This window comes from Anguilla anguilla, chromosome 9 (genome assembly GCF_013347855.1).
Source record: "Anguilla anguilla isolate fAngAng1 chromosome 9, fAngAng1.pri, whole genome shotgun sequence".
Lineage (NCBI taxonomy): Eukaryota > Metazoa > Chordata > Actinopteri > Anguilliformes > Anguillidae > Anguilla > Anguilla anguilla.
Window position 1 is genome coordinate 11,751,038 of NC_049209.1, and position 18,999 is coordinate 11,770,036.

An 18,999-nucleotide genomic window follows, 5' to 3' on the forward strand; every position below is an offset into this window, starting at 1 on the left:
CATGGTAAGACTTTCAAAAATGGGGGTCCCGGTAGAGATCTGTAAGCCCTCTTAATGGTAGTATGACAGTGATTCAAAACATGCTCATCCCTGGTGTTACAGGATAAATGTTGGAGGTATTTGGGGAGTGCTATCCTAAGGTTGCAGGGGTTGAAATCTCCCACAACAATGAAGACTGTCTTGTGATATATATTCTCTAATAAACCATCTCTGAATGTCAGAACTTGTGAATTACTCACTGCCTTTCTCACCTTAAATAGCTTTTTGGCAGTATTTTTAATTAGGTATTTTTGAATCAACTATCATAACCAAAAATACTTGTTTTGTTTGTTTTAAATGTGGACCTGTTATATGCAAGTGCCTTTCCTTCTGCCATCCAAGCAGTGGGATGATGGTTAACATTTAGACCGTGAACCACTGTTTCTTCTCATAGCCATGCTAAGACAGAACATTGCCTTAGTCATGGAAATGAACAGAATTCTTAAAAAAAAAAAAAAACTTTTTCAGTCAAGTATTGACTACCAAGTAAAGCTTAGTGCTGTTTGCCGCAACATTGTATTTTTGAACCTTACATTTTTTTATTTATGTAAGAAAGCATCTACCTCAGAAATTCTGCTTTAGATGCATTTTTTTATATATACAATTTGTTTAAGCCACTTGGTGCAAAATGTCAACCAGAATTCTAGTTTCAGATTGCAACTGCTCTTAGTTTACTTGTAATTTTCCTGGAAGTTCTCAGTTGCTGTGGTAGAAAGAAAAGACTTGCTTTGCCCTGGCTATTCCTGGCTTGCTAATTGGTAATTTATCCAATAACCTGCAATAGAAATAAAGAGGAAACAGTATTCTGGGGGAGACACTGGTAATACCTGAAGAACTGAGACCACTGAAATGAAAATAAAGAACATCAGTAGGAGACATCACGACTGCAATTTGGGCCAAATTTTGATACATGTATTACCTATGTGTACCTAATGAGAAAGAAGGCAGCAATCATGAATCCCAAAAATATATTTTTATCCTTCTGGATTTTTGCAATGTGTGCACAGGATATATAAAAGCATTTCATATTGCGCTTATGTTCCCAAATTCCTTTTTATTCATTTTAATTTCATTTACATTACAATGCAATGATTTTAGATAATGCTAAAATGATATAACTAGCCTAACAACTGACTGAGTATTACATAAGGTTATTGGCCCACTTAGAAGTAAGTTTTTGGCACACCCACAGGTTTGCTCAACTCCAGATTCCACCAGATTTTAAATGGGGTGCTTTCTAATGTTGGCAATTCTTTTTTAGCTTTTGGCAAGGGATTGAGTATGTTATCCCCCTTTTGTCTTCTGACAGTTTCTTGACACCCATATGTGGCAACATTTTCAGTGTATAAAGTGTTTCATTTTTCAGAAGCCATGTGGTGTGTTCAAAAATTCTGCAGGCGATTCAGTTGGCAACATTTGCAAGAAAAGGAAACCATTTCTTGGAAGGTTTCTTGTTGTACAATGGACCATATGCGACATAGTTGATTTTCAACTTGCATAACTGGCTATTTGTAGCATAAACCTGCATCCACAATGTAGCTTAGGCCTTGCACTCATAAGTGGCAAGACATTAACACAGGGCTAGAATTTCCCCCTCTGAGATTGTTATTAGTTACCACTAGCAGAGAGCAGAACAGTGTGGATATGTTCTGATAGTAATTGCTACCTGTTTTCTGTTGGTTACTGGTGGAGGGCCAGAAGAACATGGCAGCTGATTAGAGGGTGCAATGTGAACCATTGCTCCTGGGAAACCAAAGGTTCATTACAAACACTGGGACTATTAAAGGAGTGCTTTAAATTATAGCCTATGGTATATGTGGAAGCAGGCCTTGACATTGTTCTTTCAAATTCGTTTTTGAAACGCTGAGAAATGGAAACCTAACCATGTGGATTCCCCTTGATGAGCAAATCCAAGGGTACTGAGGGCTCAGAGCTTGAATTCTGAGTGATGTGTGGCTTTAAATTGGACGTAATGAAGAGAATGAGGAATGCTCTAATTTGTGTAGTGACATCACCTACCAACATGGTGTCAGGCTATTGTCTCAAAGGGGAGATGGGTCAAAAAGTTAGTAACACTAAGTAATCAGTGTTCCACAGCAGCACAAAAAAAAAAAAAACATCACATTTTTAAAATCTTTGAATAAGCAGGGAAAACTATGACCTACAAAATACATGCATGAAAAATGCATAATTGAATTGCAGACTATGTACCGCTGGCTTGCTGTGCTGGGGTGGACATGGACTCATTCCATCCTTGCACAGCCTTTTTGAGCACGTTTGTGATCCACTTGGTCAAAACTCAGGTATGAAGTGCAGGAAGTGCGGGTGCATCTGTTTGTAGGTCCTCCTTAAAAAACAGGAAAAACAGTGTATTTGTTTCCACAACATGCTACATAAAATAAACAGATAAATACAATAAAATTATATGTCTTTGCTCAAGGTACATTTTGGAACATAAACAGTATTCAAAATGCAAATAATATCATAATTCATCTTGACTCACATTAAAAGCCATACAGAAATGGGTATTCTTAGCATTTATGAGTTTGTTATACCAAGCAGAAACAATGACTGAAGTGGGACTGGTGTAAGTTAGGGACTGAATTGAGGCACTGGATTGTAAAAAGCTGCTCCAGGGAACTTTGGGTGGTCTCCAGAAGGGCAAAGAAAAACCTTACATACAAGAGATAAGATTTTCCAAGGAGAAATTATACCTGGAATAACCAAAGACTGCACTCATCAAACAACTGAACAGTGTGAGCAGCCTTGCTGTAACAGTTCTAAATGTTGTAACCATTAGAAGAGTAAAGCTATTTTACAAGCTTAATGCTAGGCTACATAATGGGAATTGTGAAGCTAAAATAAATACTGGGTTTTTTATTGTACATATGGGGGTGCATGAAAGAGAGAGGGAGAGCATACACAAACTCACGCTAGTTTGGTAAGTTAGTAATTGCTTCTCTATTTTTTCCCCGCGTTAAGCAGTGTGCAGTCATTTCCCCTTCCTACATTGACTTTTACAAATGAAATAAAACAGAAATGACCAGAAAAAAAATATTTTTTGTTATTTTCTGTTTTTCCATAGCAGGATCGAATGACATATTTTGCCATTCCAATAAGCATTTCCTGTTACGCTGACATCAGGATAATCACATTTATGTTTGGTGAGAACAGCAATTCCATGCACACTGATATTGTTCCATTTGTAATGTGTGTCCACAGAAATCACGCAGACAGCTTGCTGAATGGTCTGCTATTCTATAATACAATCAGCATCGTAAGACGGATATGAGTGAGGACCAGCATGTGATGGAGTGATTGTCACGACTTATTTATTTCCAGATAATGTTTTCCTGTGTTTCTTCCTGGAAACACTCCACGGTAGCATATTAGCTGCGCAGATTTGTTCAATCCTCCCCGGCATTTCCCGGTTATTCTTCCTTTCGCCCGTGCGGTTTGCCATTTCCTCCTCAGCCCGAAAGACCATTACCGGCCTGGCCTTTCCGTCTGCGTGGCAGCTTTCCTGAGACCAGGTGCCAGGGAAGATGGATGTTCTTGGAGGGTTTGGGTCCCATGTGTTTGGATTCAGAGCCCCAGCCTGCAGGCCCCCCGCCCCCCCACTCTGTGCGTTGTGAACAACGGTGCTGGTCTGCAGAGCATCCGCAGAGGCCTGCTGTGCTCTGGAGAGTAGACGGTGCGCCCAGAAACACTCCGCTGCCATTGCAGCGGGCTCGACTCAGGCTCTGCCAGATCCCACTGTGCAATTTCATATCTTTCGGCGATGCTGGGAACAAATTCAAAGGATGCAGAGCTTTGAATCTTTATTGTGGCTAGAGTATCGATCTGCATTGATGATAATAAATGAGATTCTTTAGATTTATTTTGGAGAAAAATATTTTCAAAATGAGTAACTTATTTGTGATCTTTTTTGAAAGTTATAGAAATGAGAGAGGGGGATAATGTGTTTGTAAACGTTCAAGAATTATTCTGCCAAATTTGAGAAATTACTGTATTTTTTTGTTGGCAGAAAAAAAAACTAATTGTTAAAAGTGTTGCTTGGGTGGAAAGGTAAATTAATTTACATTTCCAGTTACTTTTCAAATACAGGACATTTTAGCCCCTTGTAGCCTCTAAATCTAATCAAAATTCAGAGGTCACAGCACAAACTGGCACAGCTTCTTGGAACATTGAAGGTTTCACATATGTTCAAAGGATTAATCTTGGAGAGTGAACCTATATTTTGGAGTGAAATAAACTGTGCACATGGCTGGTCTTTTTAATTTAGCCTCCTTGTGATGTTGAGTTGGTTGGGCCCTGGTTTCCTCAGCTGTGTTATGGCTATGTAATCTAAATGTATGGGCAGCTGCCCAGTGAGTAGGCACGATCTCAGCACATACAGTCCTGAAACAGGAACTTCCTTTCTCATTGAGTGAATTAGGGCACTGAACTGTTCTCTGGCAGTAGACCTGCTCTGATGAGTCTTTATTTTACTTAAGCAGACAATCAGTGACATTTAATGCAAACACAAAAAGATCAGGGGTCAAAGTGCATTCATTCCCTTGAGGGTGAAAGTGTAATCCCAAGAGGATCAAGTACAAGGAGGTGGAGACTAGATTAAAAAACTTGTGAAATAACCTATTAAATTTAAACTAAGTTGTACAAAAAAATAAAAATAAAAAACTACCCAAATGAGCATTAAACTGTATTAAATGAACAATGGAAAAGAACCAAAGGCGGGTCACTGTAGCTCCGAGCGGTGTGTTGCCTGCTGATGTGTGCTCACTTGTGCCAATGTGTGTAGCACAAGTGAGCCAATGTAAAGAATGATTTACACACTGGCCCCAGCTGATAACAGCTTTAATAAGCTCATGTCTGCTGCCATATCCACAGCCTCAGTGAGGCACTGGGACATTAAACTTGATGATGAGATAGACTAGCGTGGCTGTAACCAGAGGACATCCGGTGCAGATAGATTGGGTAGCTGTGATTGTGCCATCACATTTTCGCTGTATGTCCACCTGTGAATGCTTAATTACTGTTTAACAGGCCTCTGTTTGCGCATTTGGTTTAAGTCACATTCACTATAACTGCAGTGCACATTGTTAGCTTCGTTTGAGCCCGCTGCTTTTAATTGTTACCAAACATTATTTTCAAATTTTATTGATCATCAAACTGATCATCCTACGTGAAATGTGCCATGTAAGGTTTCACCTGATTTTTTTAGTCTAAACTTAGGGCTATTACTATTAGCTACAATGTCTTGCTTTCACACTCTCTCCCTCTCTCTCCCACCATCTCTCTCACACACTTTCTCATCCTGACTGCTCCATCCACGCTGGAGTGTCACTGGTGTGACAGATTCTTTTTCCTTTTCCCTGGTATAGCCAGCAGGGCCTAATGACAGGTGTCCAGCTGCTTCACTGACACTCTGGATAATTGGCTGAGTTCTTTGGCGCTCCAAGTCACTGTGTTCTGTGCTGCTGGGTTTGTGTGTGTGTGTGTGTATTTTACATTTGAACACATTTCAGAAACAAGTAGTACAGAATATTGAACGGAAAGTGTATAAAGGGTCATCATTCATATTATTAGGTCTTTAATTATACAATAAATTCATACAAATAGAAACTGGTAGTATTATTTTATTTTCCTGAGAAATCCAGCAAATTAACTTTACTAATTGTAGAATTTGTCACTGAAATCAGTGTTCGTCACCCACCTATTTATAATGACATAAAACTGTTCATGTCATGACCCAAATATTACAGACATAATTTGAAAACAACAAAAATGCTCCAATTTATGAGCTTAGACTTGAATATTTACAAATAAGTTATGTTCAAATTGCACTTAATGTGAATATTGACTAGTTATATTATTTAATCACTGAAAATGCAACATGCAGGAAATTTGAGCATTTTTTAGGTCCTATTTTTGAAGTTTTTTTTTCAGTTCTCTTGAGCAACGCAACATTTTACAAAAGAAAGCAAGCATCATGTGACTGCGTGCTGTCTGCAGCAGGCTGGAACAAATTTGCGAAATGTGTCAGGACTCAACAAAAACCTTTCTTCAGGGGAGGTTGTGGGGCTTTGAATGACACAACAGAGCAGTGTTAAATTTTCCATCAGTTACGATGGCATATGAGAGTTCTTCCGGTTGATCTAGCTCTGAGAGCAAATTGAACATGTCAGGAGAGATGAATGGTTAATGAGGAACGTTATGCCAAGGAGTCCCAGGCAGTTGGTACTCTTCCATGACTTTACCCTACCATGACTATTTGGTCATACCCTTACTTATTTTATGCATCTGTTATAATAGGTTGCACATTGTCATTAACATGAAATTTTACTGGACAGAATATAAGAATGTTACGCAGACATTTGATACATTGCAATATATTTGTGGTTATGTGATTAGCTGGCTTGGTTCTATATTCTATTTAAGGAAGAATCCACAATGAGGTGGTCAGGTATTGAAAAGTAATGACCAATGCAGAGTGGGGGGGAACCCCCTGGCACAAAATGGAGGTGGGTTGCCTCTGTTAAATGGTCTGCATTTATATAGCGCTTTTATCCAAAGCGCTTTACAATTGATGCCTCTCATTCGCCAGAGCAGTTAGGGGTTAGGGGTTAGGTGTCTTGCTCAAGGACACTTCGACATGCCCAGGGCGGGGTTTGAACCGGCAACCCTCCGACTGCCAGACAATCGGTCTTACCTCCTGAGCTATGTCGCCCCTTGTTAAGATTATTATTTTTTGATAGCTGACCACCTTGGAGTGGATTATTCCGCTGATTGCATGGTTATTTACCTTATGAAAGAAACCATTGAATAATTTGACACAAAGTATTGAATTAAAGTGATTTTTTTTCATTCAAATAAATTGAAATGAATATAAAACAAATTTACCATTTTGTTCTCATAGATGATATAGGCCTATTTGGGAGTAGTGGTTAACAGGTGTATTAAGTAAGCGAGGCTACGAGGCAGGTTAACACTAGAACTGCCTAGATTCCATACTAAATTAAGTTGAAGTTATGCTAACTATACAGTATATTAAGTTAACTAAGTCATACAGTAATAACCGTAAGAACAATTAGATTACTTTGCAACACAAGTGCATATGGGATTGGCAGCCTTGTCATTATATGGCCAAAAGTATCTGGACACCCCTTGGTCTGGAGCTGTTTTTCATGGTTTGAGCTAGGCCCTTTAGTTGCAGTGAAGGCAAATCTTAATGCTACAGCATACAATCACATTCTAGATGATTCTGTGTTTCCGCAACAGTTTTGGGAAGGCCTTTTCCCATTTCAGCATGACAATGCCCCCAGGCACACAGCAAGGTCCATGTATAAATGGTTTTGTCAAGAATGGTGTGGAAGAACTTGACTGGCCTGCACAGAGCACTGACCTCAACCCCAACACCTTTGGGATCAGTCAGAAAGCCAACTGCGAGCTAGGCCTAATCACCCAATCAGTGCCTGACCTCACTATTTGCTCTTCTGGCTGAATGGAAGCAAATCCCTGCAGCAACACTCCGGCACCTAGTATAAAGCCTGGCCAGAAGACTGGAGATTGTTATAGCAGCAAAAGATGCACCAATTCCATATTAACACCCATAATTTTGGATAAGATGTTGGACATCAGGTTTCAACATACTTTTGTATATATATAGTGTATATGACGGTGAATTTGACCGTTCATGACCTTTCAAATTATATCAGAATGTTCAATACATACAGTATGTTTAGGAAAAGTCACAAAGGGGGAGCCATATGGATTTCATGATGGCTGATTTATTGATTTTCTTAAAGTGACAAAGGTCAATTGACTACTGTGGTGTGAGTGTTGGAGGGAGTGTTATTGCCCGACATGGCAACAGCACTAATCTTGGCGTAGTGCACAGCTCAAAATAATGGCAAGTTGTGATCCTCGAAATCATTTTAACTTTGACCTTGATTGAAGCTGACCATTCATAACGTGTCCAGTCACTTCATGGCTTTGTATGAAACAGGCAGATGTAAACATTTTGAAGAACATTTTGGAATAAATCTAGGATTTTTGGCTTCACATAGTGAGTTCACAATTTCACCTTATACCGCAGGCAACCTACTGCTATCACCGCTTGTTACTGTTTTCCGTACCAACGGCTTTCCTGGATGGACGACGTCAAGTTTCAACAGCTGGCTACACTCGATTCTTCTCGTGTAGTCACTGGCTTGGTATTGAACACAGCATTTCATTCTTGTCATGAAAAAGCGGCTTTATGCCTGAAACATACTGTGTTAGTACTGAAACACGGATGCTTCAAGCTACGCAAAGTCTATTTCACACGTCATTGCATTCTAAAATGTGTCACTTGGAATTCTTGATGCAACGCAAGCTGTAGTGTCAAGTGTCACACCAAGGGGGCACTATAGCAGGCAATGTCAAGATTGAGTCATCTTCTTCAATTTGCGCTTTCTTCCGCTCTGTCTTTTTCAACTGTCCTAGATCTCCCCCTTGAGGACTTGGGTTTATTACCTACGCTGTGACATACTGTAAGAACCCACATTGAGTATGTACAACCAGGCCGTGTGTTTGCAGTATATTGGCCCGGTGCTGTCATTTGCTTTCCCATGCTTACGTAGGGTATATTTCGGAACTTCGTGTTGGTTTGGGAAACATGGACATTCTCATGAGCACACTTTGAAAACAGTCAAAGTGTGATCAACAGTCAAAGTGTGATCTAAGAACATCACACGGTAATGGGAAACGAGGAGGAAGTATGTTCCAATTTGTTGGAAGTTTCCAAATAATACAAATTTTAATTAAATAAACAACAATAATGAATAAAATAAAAATTCAAAGGACAAACCTATAAACCTTTTACATCTGGGGCCAGGAAATCCTTAAATCAACATTTCATACATGTCCCAACTGAAAGAAAGGAGTGCACAGATCTAAAAGGTGACAAAGCTCAACTCATGGGAAGCTAATTCCTTACTGTTAAGCAAAGACACACGCCTCTGATGCACAAAACATGGCACAGTGATCAGTAATCAGAAGGCGACCATGTTTTATTTTATTAAAAATATGTCACTAATTAATCATTAATTAACCACAGACTAATTCATGAGCCATTGGCTTAATAAGTCTGGAAATAATTAAACAGCATTTGCTAAGGTTGATGTTAAAATTTTAATTGGCATTACATTCTACAGATACCCTATAAACCACAGATTAATTATTCTGCTGATTAGTGGATTAGTTATAACTTTCTTACCACTTAGGCTGTTAACAGACTATAAAAGATCTGTGAGCCAAAGTGACTGAAGCTGTCACACTGAAGCTCTGGAAGGTTACCTGGACTGGCAGGCAATCTACACCCAAATAACAATACTGCTTGAAGCAGATCATTAAGCACAGAAAAGACTGCAGTCATTTAGACTTATTCTCAGGGGACGGCCGTTGTCAGTGAAGGCCAGGTCACTATATTCTTTATTAATGACTGGCAAAGCCAAACAAACTGCATGGGGAGTTTACTCGGCGCAGAGCCAGCATCGCAGGGGGAAGCGGGGAGGAGGCCAGAATGCCTTGTGCTGGCAACGTGACAAATACACCAGCTGTCCAACACAATCAGCCCACCTGAAAAATGGTGTTTGCAACTATACAGTGCAAGATGCATTGAGTCTCTCAGAGAGAAGTTCGAGAAAGCCATTGTGCTGTAACCATTACACTGATGTGACTAAACTGTTTCAGTCCAACTCGCTTTTGTGGCTTTTCCCTGTGATTGTTTTATTGGCATGGGAATTGACCTGGGACAAATAATCATGGCAAAGACAAAGAGGTGTATTTATTCACACACACACACACACACACAGTGCTATGAGTACCCCCTCCCCCCACCCCCAACTCATTTCTTGTTTTTTGGAAGATTTTGAATCTATCATCGCGTAAGTCCTCGTTGTTATAGCAAATAACACAAAAATGTACAACCTTCCAATTATCTGTTCAAAAATATAGATTGTATAACCTCTTTTAGCAGCAATAACTTTACGTTTGCTGTATTGTAACATCAGTATACTTTTATCTGTGCAACATATTCTTCTCTGGAACACTCTGGAATAGCGTGGAATTATTGACATAAAGTCCAGGTCCTGAGCCATCAGTGACAACTGGCAACTGTTTATTTGATCCACACCATGGTCAGCAAAACCCATTCTAGCAAGGAAAAAATACATGCAGTTCAGCATTAAAATATATACATGCAATATGACAATTTAATTGGTTTTAAAGCCCTCTTTAAGCTCTGGGCTGTTCCATTTATGTGCTAGCAATCGCTTGTGGGGATTTGAATCCTCTTAGATTAAATTAAGTTTACAGCTGCAGTCCACCATCACAGGTTGTCCATGACTGCCGTTACTCTCAATGTTAATGACTTTCTAGCCATGCATGCAGGTATCAGCCCACATTGTAATCCTCATAACCTCATAACCTGTACTACGTTTTTACACTCTACAAGGACTATATTTACAGTAGAGGGCTTTTGAAAATTGAAGCAACTCCTGTATAAATATGCAGATCATATTAAAGCGATACTTGCCATATATATATATATGATATATAACACATTTGGAAGGTTTTTTTTAATATAAGTTACAGTTCTTGTGGAATTTGATTGCTCAAGCACATTGTGACTGTAGCCTTTCTTTTCTTGAACCACTAAAGTTTGTACACTATATGGTGCTTAAGATACATTCTCAAACCTTCGCTGTTTTAAAGTGGAAAAATACATGTGTACATGCAATGTGACTGTCCAAATGTGTAGGCAAACAAACAAAAGGGGTGTGATTAGAATATCACAAATATAACTAAACAAATTAAGTACCCATAAGTATCATTGCTGAGGGTATCACACTACTGTGCAGTGTGTAAGTATTTGGGCAGTGACTGATTTTTTATTTTTATTTTTTGGCTCTGTACATAAAACAATGAATGAGGGTAAAGTGCAGATTGTCTGCTTTAATCTGAGGGAATGTACTGTACATTTATACTGATTTGCAGCCATTTTCATACGTAGTCCCCCATTTTAGGGGAAAAAGCGTAATTAAATATTAAATTAAATATGGTTTAGAAATGATGTTCAAATTATCATATCATGTATTTAACATATTTTTTTTAAATTCAATGGCATTTGATGCAAACAGTTATAAATGCGGTTTTGGACCATCACTTGACAATACCTAAGTGACAGAACATGATAAAGAGCTCTGTGAGGGAAACTAAACAGAAAGAATATTAAGTCATCAACATAAAATCAACAGTGGGTTTACTGGATCACACTGTATGTGTGTGGCCTCCATAATTTTCCTGAAAGGCATCTTAAGGACAGGATTTCTGTAAGAGGTACTAGACAAATAGAATTAAATTGAAGTATATTGAAAGTGTATTACAGTATTATCCTTAAATTGTTTTTTAGAACAATCACAATAGCAAAGCTCGAACATAACTGTCTATGTGTACATGCCTGTGTTTTATGTGATGAGAAGAAGAAAAAACACATGTCAGTGGCTTAGATTTGCTATACTTTTTCACATAGATGTATAGTTTTCCATTGTTATTTGGAGATGTTTATTTGACACATTTAACAATTGAAGACCGGCTAATTGGAATGGAATGTTGGGAAACCGTCTCCATCTTACTAGCCTTGGAGACTAGTGGTCATGCTGCCGTAGTTCTCTATACATGCAAATTGAGTCTGCAGGGCTTCTCAGAATTCTGTGGACAGTGTACAATAAGCTAAAGTTTCATTATGATCACCAGGCAGTCCTGTCATGCTCTGGCTTTTTCCATGGACTTAAGGTGGGAGCACATCATTGTCCAAAGACTTACTTTAGGAAACGGAGGATCAGCATAATGCAGAAAGGCATGTCTTCAGTATGGCGCAATTTGATAATGCATGCACTATGTGAATCTGCAAGAAGCCCAGGCAAATATTCCAAGCACCATGTGCATCTGTACTCAACTAAATAGTGTCAATTGTTCATGTCGTTAGTAGAAGAACAATACATTATATTTGTGTATGGACAAACCTGGTTACAACCAACATGTTGTATCTAGTTGATAACAATTACCAAATAAACTATTTGCATTTGAATATGAAACGGCTTTCAGATTTAAATCATATTTTGTAAATACCATACACAATACTCCAATGTAACTGGACTGAAAGTGTGAATCACAAATGCATTTTCATTCACAAAAAATAGATTCAGCTACCATACTATACCTAAATGGCATAAGAGTGTTTAAATTATAAAATCACATGGTATTTATTTGCAAATCATAATTTTTATTAGTTAATTATAACTCTATTTACTTTTGTATCACAAAAGTGTGTTTGCAAAACCAGGTGGACATACTGTGATTTATATATTTTTTTGAATTGCTATGAATTTATTTACATTTTTGCAGAAACTCTGTATGTGCCTCTTCAGTGTAAAAACTCTGCAAAAAGCTAATGCTCCCAACTTGTCACCACTCTCATCCATTAAGTTCTTTGCTCTGCATTAATGTAATTAAACATAAGAGCAATTAAAATCAATGTACATAGAAAATAATTGCCCTAAAAGATTAGTGACAGTTATTACATAAACTACTGCAGACAGCAGGGCAGAGAGGGAAGGCAAAAATTATTGATGTGACAGCAAGCAGCAAGTAGCAAGACCCCTCCTCCCCAAACACACGCATGTGTAATTGCTCATAGATTATAGAAATATGCTCTTATGCTCCTTAAGGCCAAGTAACTCCTTGAAATCTCATTTTGTTTATTTAACAGAGCTTTGTCCAAACCAAGTAAAGCGTTTTGAAATGGGAACTCAATTGAGCAATGCGGTTAGATCACAAATTTACCTCTTTGATGACATTTGCTAAATGCTAATGTCATTAAAAGAGGTCCAATTTAGATTCCTGACTTGTCTGTTGGTGTTTGTGTACATTCATGCTTTATGCTTCTTTGTTACATTTTTTGTTTGATTTTAATTGATCTTGATTTTCTATGCAACTGATCCAGTCCTTTATCTCTTTGCTCTTGTGTTTCCATAGTCACAATTAATGTGCTACTTCTCACGTGCAGCAGATATACCAGCAAAAATACCACTGAAATGATCAGACTTTCACTGCATGGATTCTTCTAGATAAAATCGCCTTATCGAGTTATCATCAGGATGTCATCAGGTGTATCTTTGCACTTCTCTCCTCTAGGAAAGAAAACAAAAAAACAATTCACCTCTTCATTATTCATGCGAAGATTTGAAAGTTCTGAAAAGGTCCATTTGGTAACAAGCACATAAATTGCAGGGGCCGGATATGCTAATAGCAGATAGACGCACTTAGACTGCACTTTAAGAAGAATTTGCATTTTACCTAAAGTGTAGTAGCAGCCAGTCTTCCATTACAGTCAGTGAGCTGCAACAAACTCCAGTTATGTTTTGCAATGGGACGCATAACTAAATTTACACCGACTGGTGTTTTTTGTTTTTAGTGGATGGCTGCATTGACTGGTCGGTGGATCTGAAGACGTACAGGTCTCTGGCAGGCGAGCCGGTGAGAGTGAAGTGCGCCCTGTTCTACAGTTACATCAGGACCAATTACACTATGGCCCAGAACGCCAAGCTACGCCTCATCTGGTACAAGAACAAGGGCGACTCTGAGGAGCCCATCATCTTCTCAGGACACAGGTTAAGCAAGGAGGAGGACTCCATTTGGTTCCGAACCGCCGAGCTGGAAGACAACGGATTTTACACCTGCGTCCTGAGGTAGGGCTCTTTGAGCTTCCGCCGTATTTTGTAATGGCAAAAAATAGCTTCTTTAGCGTTCGGTTTGTGGAAAATCACACATTGTGTATTCAATAAAAAAAAACAATGCACATTTGTAGTTACTGTACTTGTCTGAAGTTCAGCATGACTGAAATGGGATTTACCTGAAACTTAGCTGAAGGCTTGTTTTCTCAGATGTAAGTTTTAAACCTTAATGCCTTTATAGCTTGCTAACCTTGTATTCAAAGGAACATTTTACCCCCAAAAAATTTTTTTCCCCAATGTACCAATGTGAGTCAATCTTGCAAGTTAGGGATTTCTGAATTCCCCAAAATGTGTTTTTGAAGAAAACTTGTATCATTTCATGGTTAAGCCAGAAATTTACCCTACAAAAGCTTGCATATGATTCAAAGATTTGCTATTCTGGGATAATGGATTTAGGAATTACACTGCACATGTTTTATTCAGTGTTTATCAATATACACTTGCAAAATGTGACACTTGCAAATGTTTTTAGATTTTGATCACTAGGTTATTTTACTCAGGACGTCAGTGTTATTTTAGCATTATGTGGAAAGAGTCAAATTTCAGAAAAAATTAACAATAAAGTGTTTTTTGTAGTAGAAGCAAAAACTCATTTTCAGTTACAGTTTCTTGACTTTAGCATTCTGTTGGCATATTTGAAAAAGTATTTTAACATCCCAGTTGAATTGATATTTTGGATAGATTTAATGTACTTCAATAAGTTACACTCTGGTTTACCAACATAGTTCTCTATGCTTTATGCGGTCATTATCTTAGGTGATTCACCTTCACTGGAGGCACACACACGCCGCAAGGTTGGCAGTCCCTTCTGCTGTCACACGCTGCTGCTCTTCATTACCATCCTGCCAGCTTACAGAAATGAGTGATGTTCCACACAACCAGTTTTTTTTTTTTTTTTTGTTTTTGTTTGTTGAGATTAGACATGGGATCACAGTCCACAAAGTGTCATAGGTGGGAATCGACCCCCTGACCACACTGGGGGTTTGAAAATACGGGATCTGTGTCTGGGTTTGAGAATGGACTGCACTATAAAATGTTACTCCAACAAAGCGAGTGTGAGAATTTCACTATTGCTCTGAGAGCAGGGGAAAGGGACCTGAATTTTTGCCTTGTGTATTTATTTATGGTAAAGGCTTTGACCTGAGTGACTGTTAACCCCACAAAACATACAACCCTGTGTAATACATTTTATTTGCAAAACTCTTAAAAGCAGAAATTGCTTTAAAAACATCTTTATCCCTTCTATTAACTGGAACATTTTTTCCCGGCTGAGTGATAAATCACATGGCACAATCGTGCTATAATTGCAAATAATATAGTCACACTAACATGTTTTTGGTTCTTTTTACAGACATACCGTATTGTCCATTTGCATTACCCCAAATAACACACTTGCTTTATTGTTCGTGTTTATGTAAGGTTTTAAAGCTACCCCAAGTGTGCTCATGCTGGAAGATTAGTACTGCTATCTTAACATTAACAGATGCATTTACTCGTACTGCTCGGGAACGCACCATCCAACAGGATAAATCCCCTGATCTTTTCAAAAGCCTGTTTAGAGTTTAGAGAGTGGACAGCATCATTTGTGGATAAATGGTGATAGTTCACGTCCATCCTTTCTCTTGCAGAAAGATAACCATTACTCCATGTCGGGTCACAGAAAGCCAGGGTCTAGTGTTGTTTAAAAGGCGGTTGTTCTCCTTTCAGCTTTGTCTGGACCCAGTATTGGTTGTATGTAGGAACGTATTCACTGGATATTGACTGTGGTTTTCCTCGGCTGAGTTGGTGAATAAATATAAAGTCCAACCTTAACCTCTCCCTATTTTACTTGTGTTCTGTACACTGAAAATGTAGTAAAACACAATTCCTGACAGTCTTACTCTTTGCAATACTGTACATGTGCACACAGTGGGAAATGGAAATGCAAATAATTTATAAATAAATAAATAATATTTCAGGGTTTTACAAGTTCAGAGCAACAGAATTTTTCAAAATAAACTACACCTTGTGACTGTTCATAAAACTGCGTGGTATTGTAAATGCATCATTTAATGCTTAGATAAACCAGTTTGGAAATGTGTTGAAGCATACAGAAAACAATTTCTGTTAAGCCGATAGTTCAGTTGGAAAGAGCTGGCTTTCATTTGAGAACAATTACCTGAAAGGCAACAAGACTTGATAAACAAGATGTAAATGAGTCAGTACCAAACAACAGTTAAACATGATTACTCCTTTTAACTGTCAGCTACAAATCACAGGAAATGCTCTTCTATTCTAGCAGACTATGCCATCTGTCCCCTTTTTTCTGTTACAGGCTTGATTGCACTAAACAAAGCTATATTACAGTTTTGTCTTAAAGCAGGAAAACATATACTCAGTGCTTGCCATAGAGACAGTGCATTTGTCTTGTTGTCATTTGACTCATTTTTCCCCTCATAACAAGAGAAACAGATGTTTCATATATGTGGTAACACTAGCAAATTATTGTAATTTTATCAAAACCTTTAACAATTCTGTGAACACTGCACTGAATGTAAATGAAACAGAGACAGTTGCAGATGTGCGTTTGGAACCATGTACAATACAAATCTAGGGTCTAAGAACTGCCAGCAACTGAGACTATTAATTAAAAGGCTGGCACTACCTCACTCAATGCCTGGATTGTGAGATACGTACAGTACCTGTCTGTGTGTAGGTGACAGAAGTCTCACTCAGCAGTGGTACCTATTGCATTAATAAGATCCGTTCTATCGATGTGTACTTGTGTCATGATACAAAACACTGCATAACATGTTAAATCATCCAGGCTCTGCTAACCTAACAGCTGTTAAGAGTCTCATGGCTGCTTGGGTACAGTACTTTTTTAGCATGAAGGTGAATCTGTTGTATGCACAAGACAGCAAAATTTTAATGTTTAGATGCCAGTGGCATGCTGAGTAATTATCTGAAGTGCTCAATCTGCATTCACAATATGAGAAATTGAATTGTGTACATGGCAAGAAATTGGATTTTAAGGATTTAATTGAATTCAAAAATCCAGGATGGGTTAATCATAGAAATCTAAGTTAGGATTTTATGATATGTAACTCAACTCTTTCTTTAAAATGAGCTACACCCTCATCTCATTCCATGGGCGTACTGTACCTACCCACTTTGAACCATATGCACTTGCGTTTTTAAAATGCCAAACAATTTACATGTTCTTTTTTTGGTCTGCAGGTTCTAATGTTTGCTAACTAACTACTGAGAGCATGAACCAAAAACTGAAAAGTGGGTACTTTTAACTGCCATTAAAATGGCAAAAAAAAAAAAAAAAAAACAATTTACATGTTCCTTTTTTGGTCTGCAAGTGCTAATGTTTGCTAACTAACTCCCTTTGTATACTTAGACCATGAACAAGACTGAAAAAAGGAGTCAGTAATTGCTTTCTGCACAAAGCAGACTGCTGAAGGTAGTGTAAGAAATGTAAAGGTTTCTGTCCCTTGCAGAAACTCCACATACTGTATGAAAGTGTCCATGTCCCTGACGGTGGAGGACAGAGACTCTGATCTCTGCTACAGCAGCAAGATCCGTTACCTGGAGAAGGCCGAGATCACAAAGAGCAAAACCATTACCTGCCCTGACATTGAAGATTACCTGGCTCCATACAGACAGCCCATTCTTGCCTGGTACAAGGTAAATACCATTGGTTTGTGGACATTGTATTTTTTTGTAATGCCATCATTTAATGCAATGTAGATGAGATCTGATTTTTAATTGTATTTTTGTTTTATTAATATGGGTCCATGCACCACATACATCTCATGATGTGATTGTTCAAAAATCTGGCAGGAAGGTTGAAATCGCCTTTTCAGAAGTAGGGTTATAACTCAGAGATTGCAGGGCTGGTAGGGCACTGCCATTGTATCCATGAGCTAGGTACTGAACCTGAATTGCTTCAGTAAATGTCCAGCTATAAAAATGGATACTATGTAAAAGAGTGCCTGATAAATGCTTAAAAAAGTGCACCTCATGTACCGGCATGTGGTCACGGAATCTAGGACAGAAACATTACATAGTAATTAGGACTGGATATGACAATTGTGGGTCCTGTTCTTACAGGAGTGTGAAAAGAAAACATGGAGGAGTTCAATAGTGGTGAACAGAACAACTATCTGGATCCCTGAGATTGAGGAAGAGGATGGTGGGAATTACACATGTGAGCTCAAGTACGGAAGCAGACTGGTGCGGCGAACCACAGAGTTAAAAGTCACAGGTAGGCAACTATACTCCCCATTCTAATATGCAGATTTAAAAGGCAGACCATCTATGGTTAAATGCATTTTTTAGATGTTCAGAAGGACAAAATCATGAATACAATAGTTGCACCTGAAAGGACAAAAAACATGAGTCCCTAAATTGTCCCTAGCTAAACCAGGTTATCTCAGGTCCTAAAGTTATTGTGGGAAGAAGTTGTGTTTGTCTTTTAGCAAGGTAGTAACTACGGTGTCAGTGCCATTTATAAAGATTAGTTCCCAGTCTGTAATGATGTACAGTATATGTGTGCATGTGTGTGTGATTGAAGTGCAATTTTATTGATTATAATTAGGTCTTCTTGGTGATATTTCACTGCATTACTAATGCTGATGTTCCTCACTTTCTCACTCTGGATAAGATAATCGTAGTGAATGTAATCTTATGCAATGGAGAACACACACACACACACACACACACACGCACACACACACGCACACACATATACACACACACACACACACTCAGAAGATAAGAGGCTAAGAAACATGGCAGCGGTGTTCCGGAGATACAGAATGGTTGTGAGGGCAACAGGAAAGGTTTTTGACCATAATCCCAGAACACTGCTTGGAACCTCTGGGGGCTAAGTACTGTCTATGGTTAATTATAATTATAAATGAAAAGGCAATACACGGAATAATTTGTTATAATGTACTGTGTGGAATGAGAACATGTCAGAAACTGTACAGAAACTGTATGTTGTGCATGTGATTTATAGAATGCATTAAGATCATAAGACTGGACATTAGAAGATGCCACCTAAAAGGGAGACACCACTGTAATTTATTTGGGAATGTATTCTCCCAAAACATGCGCTTGCAGACACATG

At 38.5% G+C, this 18,999-nt stretch overlaps 1 protein-coding gene across 1 annotated transcript in view; it reads left to right on the forward strand.

Annotated features, from left to right (window-relative positions):
• The window catches only part of LOC118236723 (X-linked interleukin-1 receptor accessory protein-like 2), a 140,041-nt gene that overhangs the window by 70,945 nt on the left and 50,097 nt on the right, over positions 1-18,999 (forward strand). Inside the window, exons 3-5 of the mRNA XM_035435307.1 lie at positions 13,559-13,832; positions 17,366-17,552; positions 17,979-18,132. Of these exons, the coding sequence (XP_035291198.1) occupies positions 13,559-13,832; positions 17,366-17,552; positions 17,979-18,132 (615 nt within the window). The remainder of the gene's footprint in view (positions 1-13,558; positions 13,833-17,365; positions 17,553-17,978; positions 18,133-18,999) is intronic.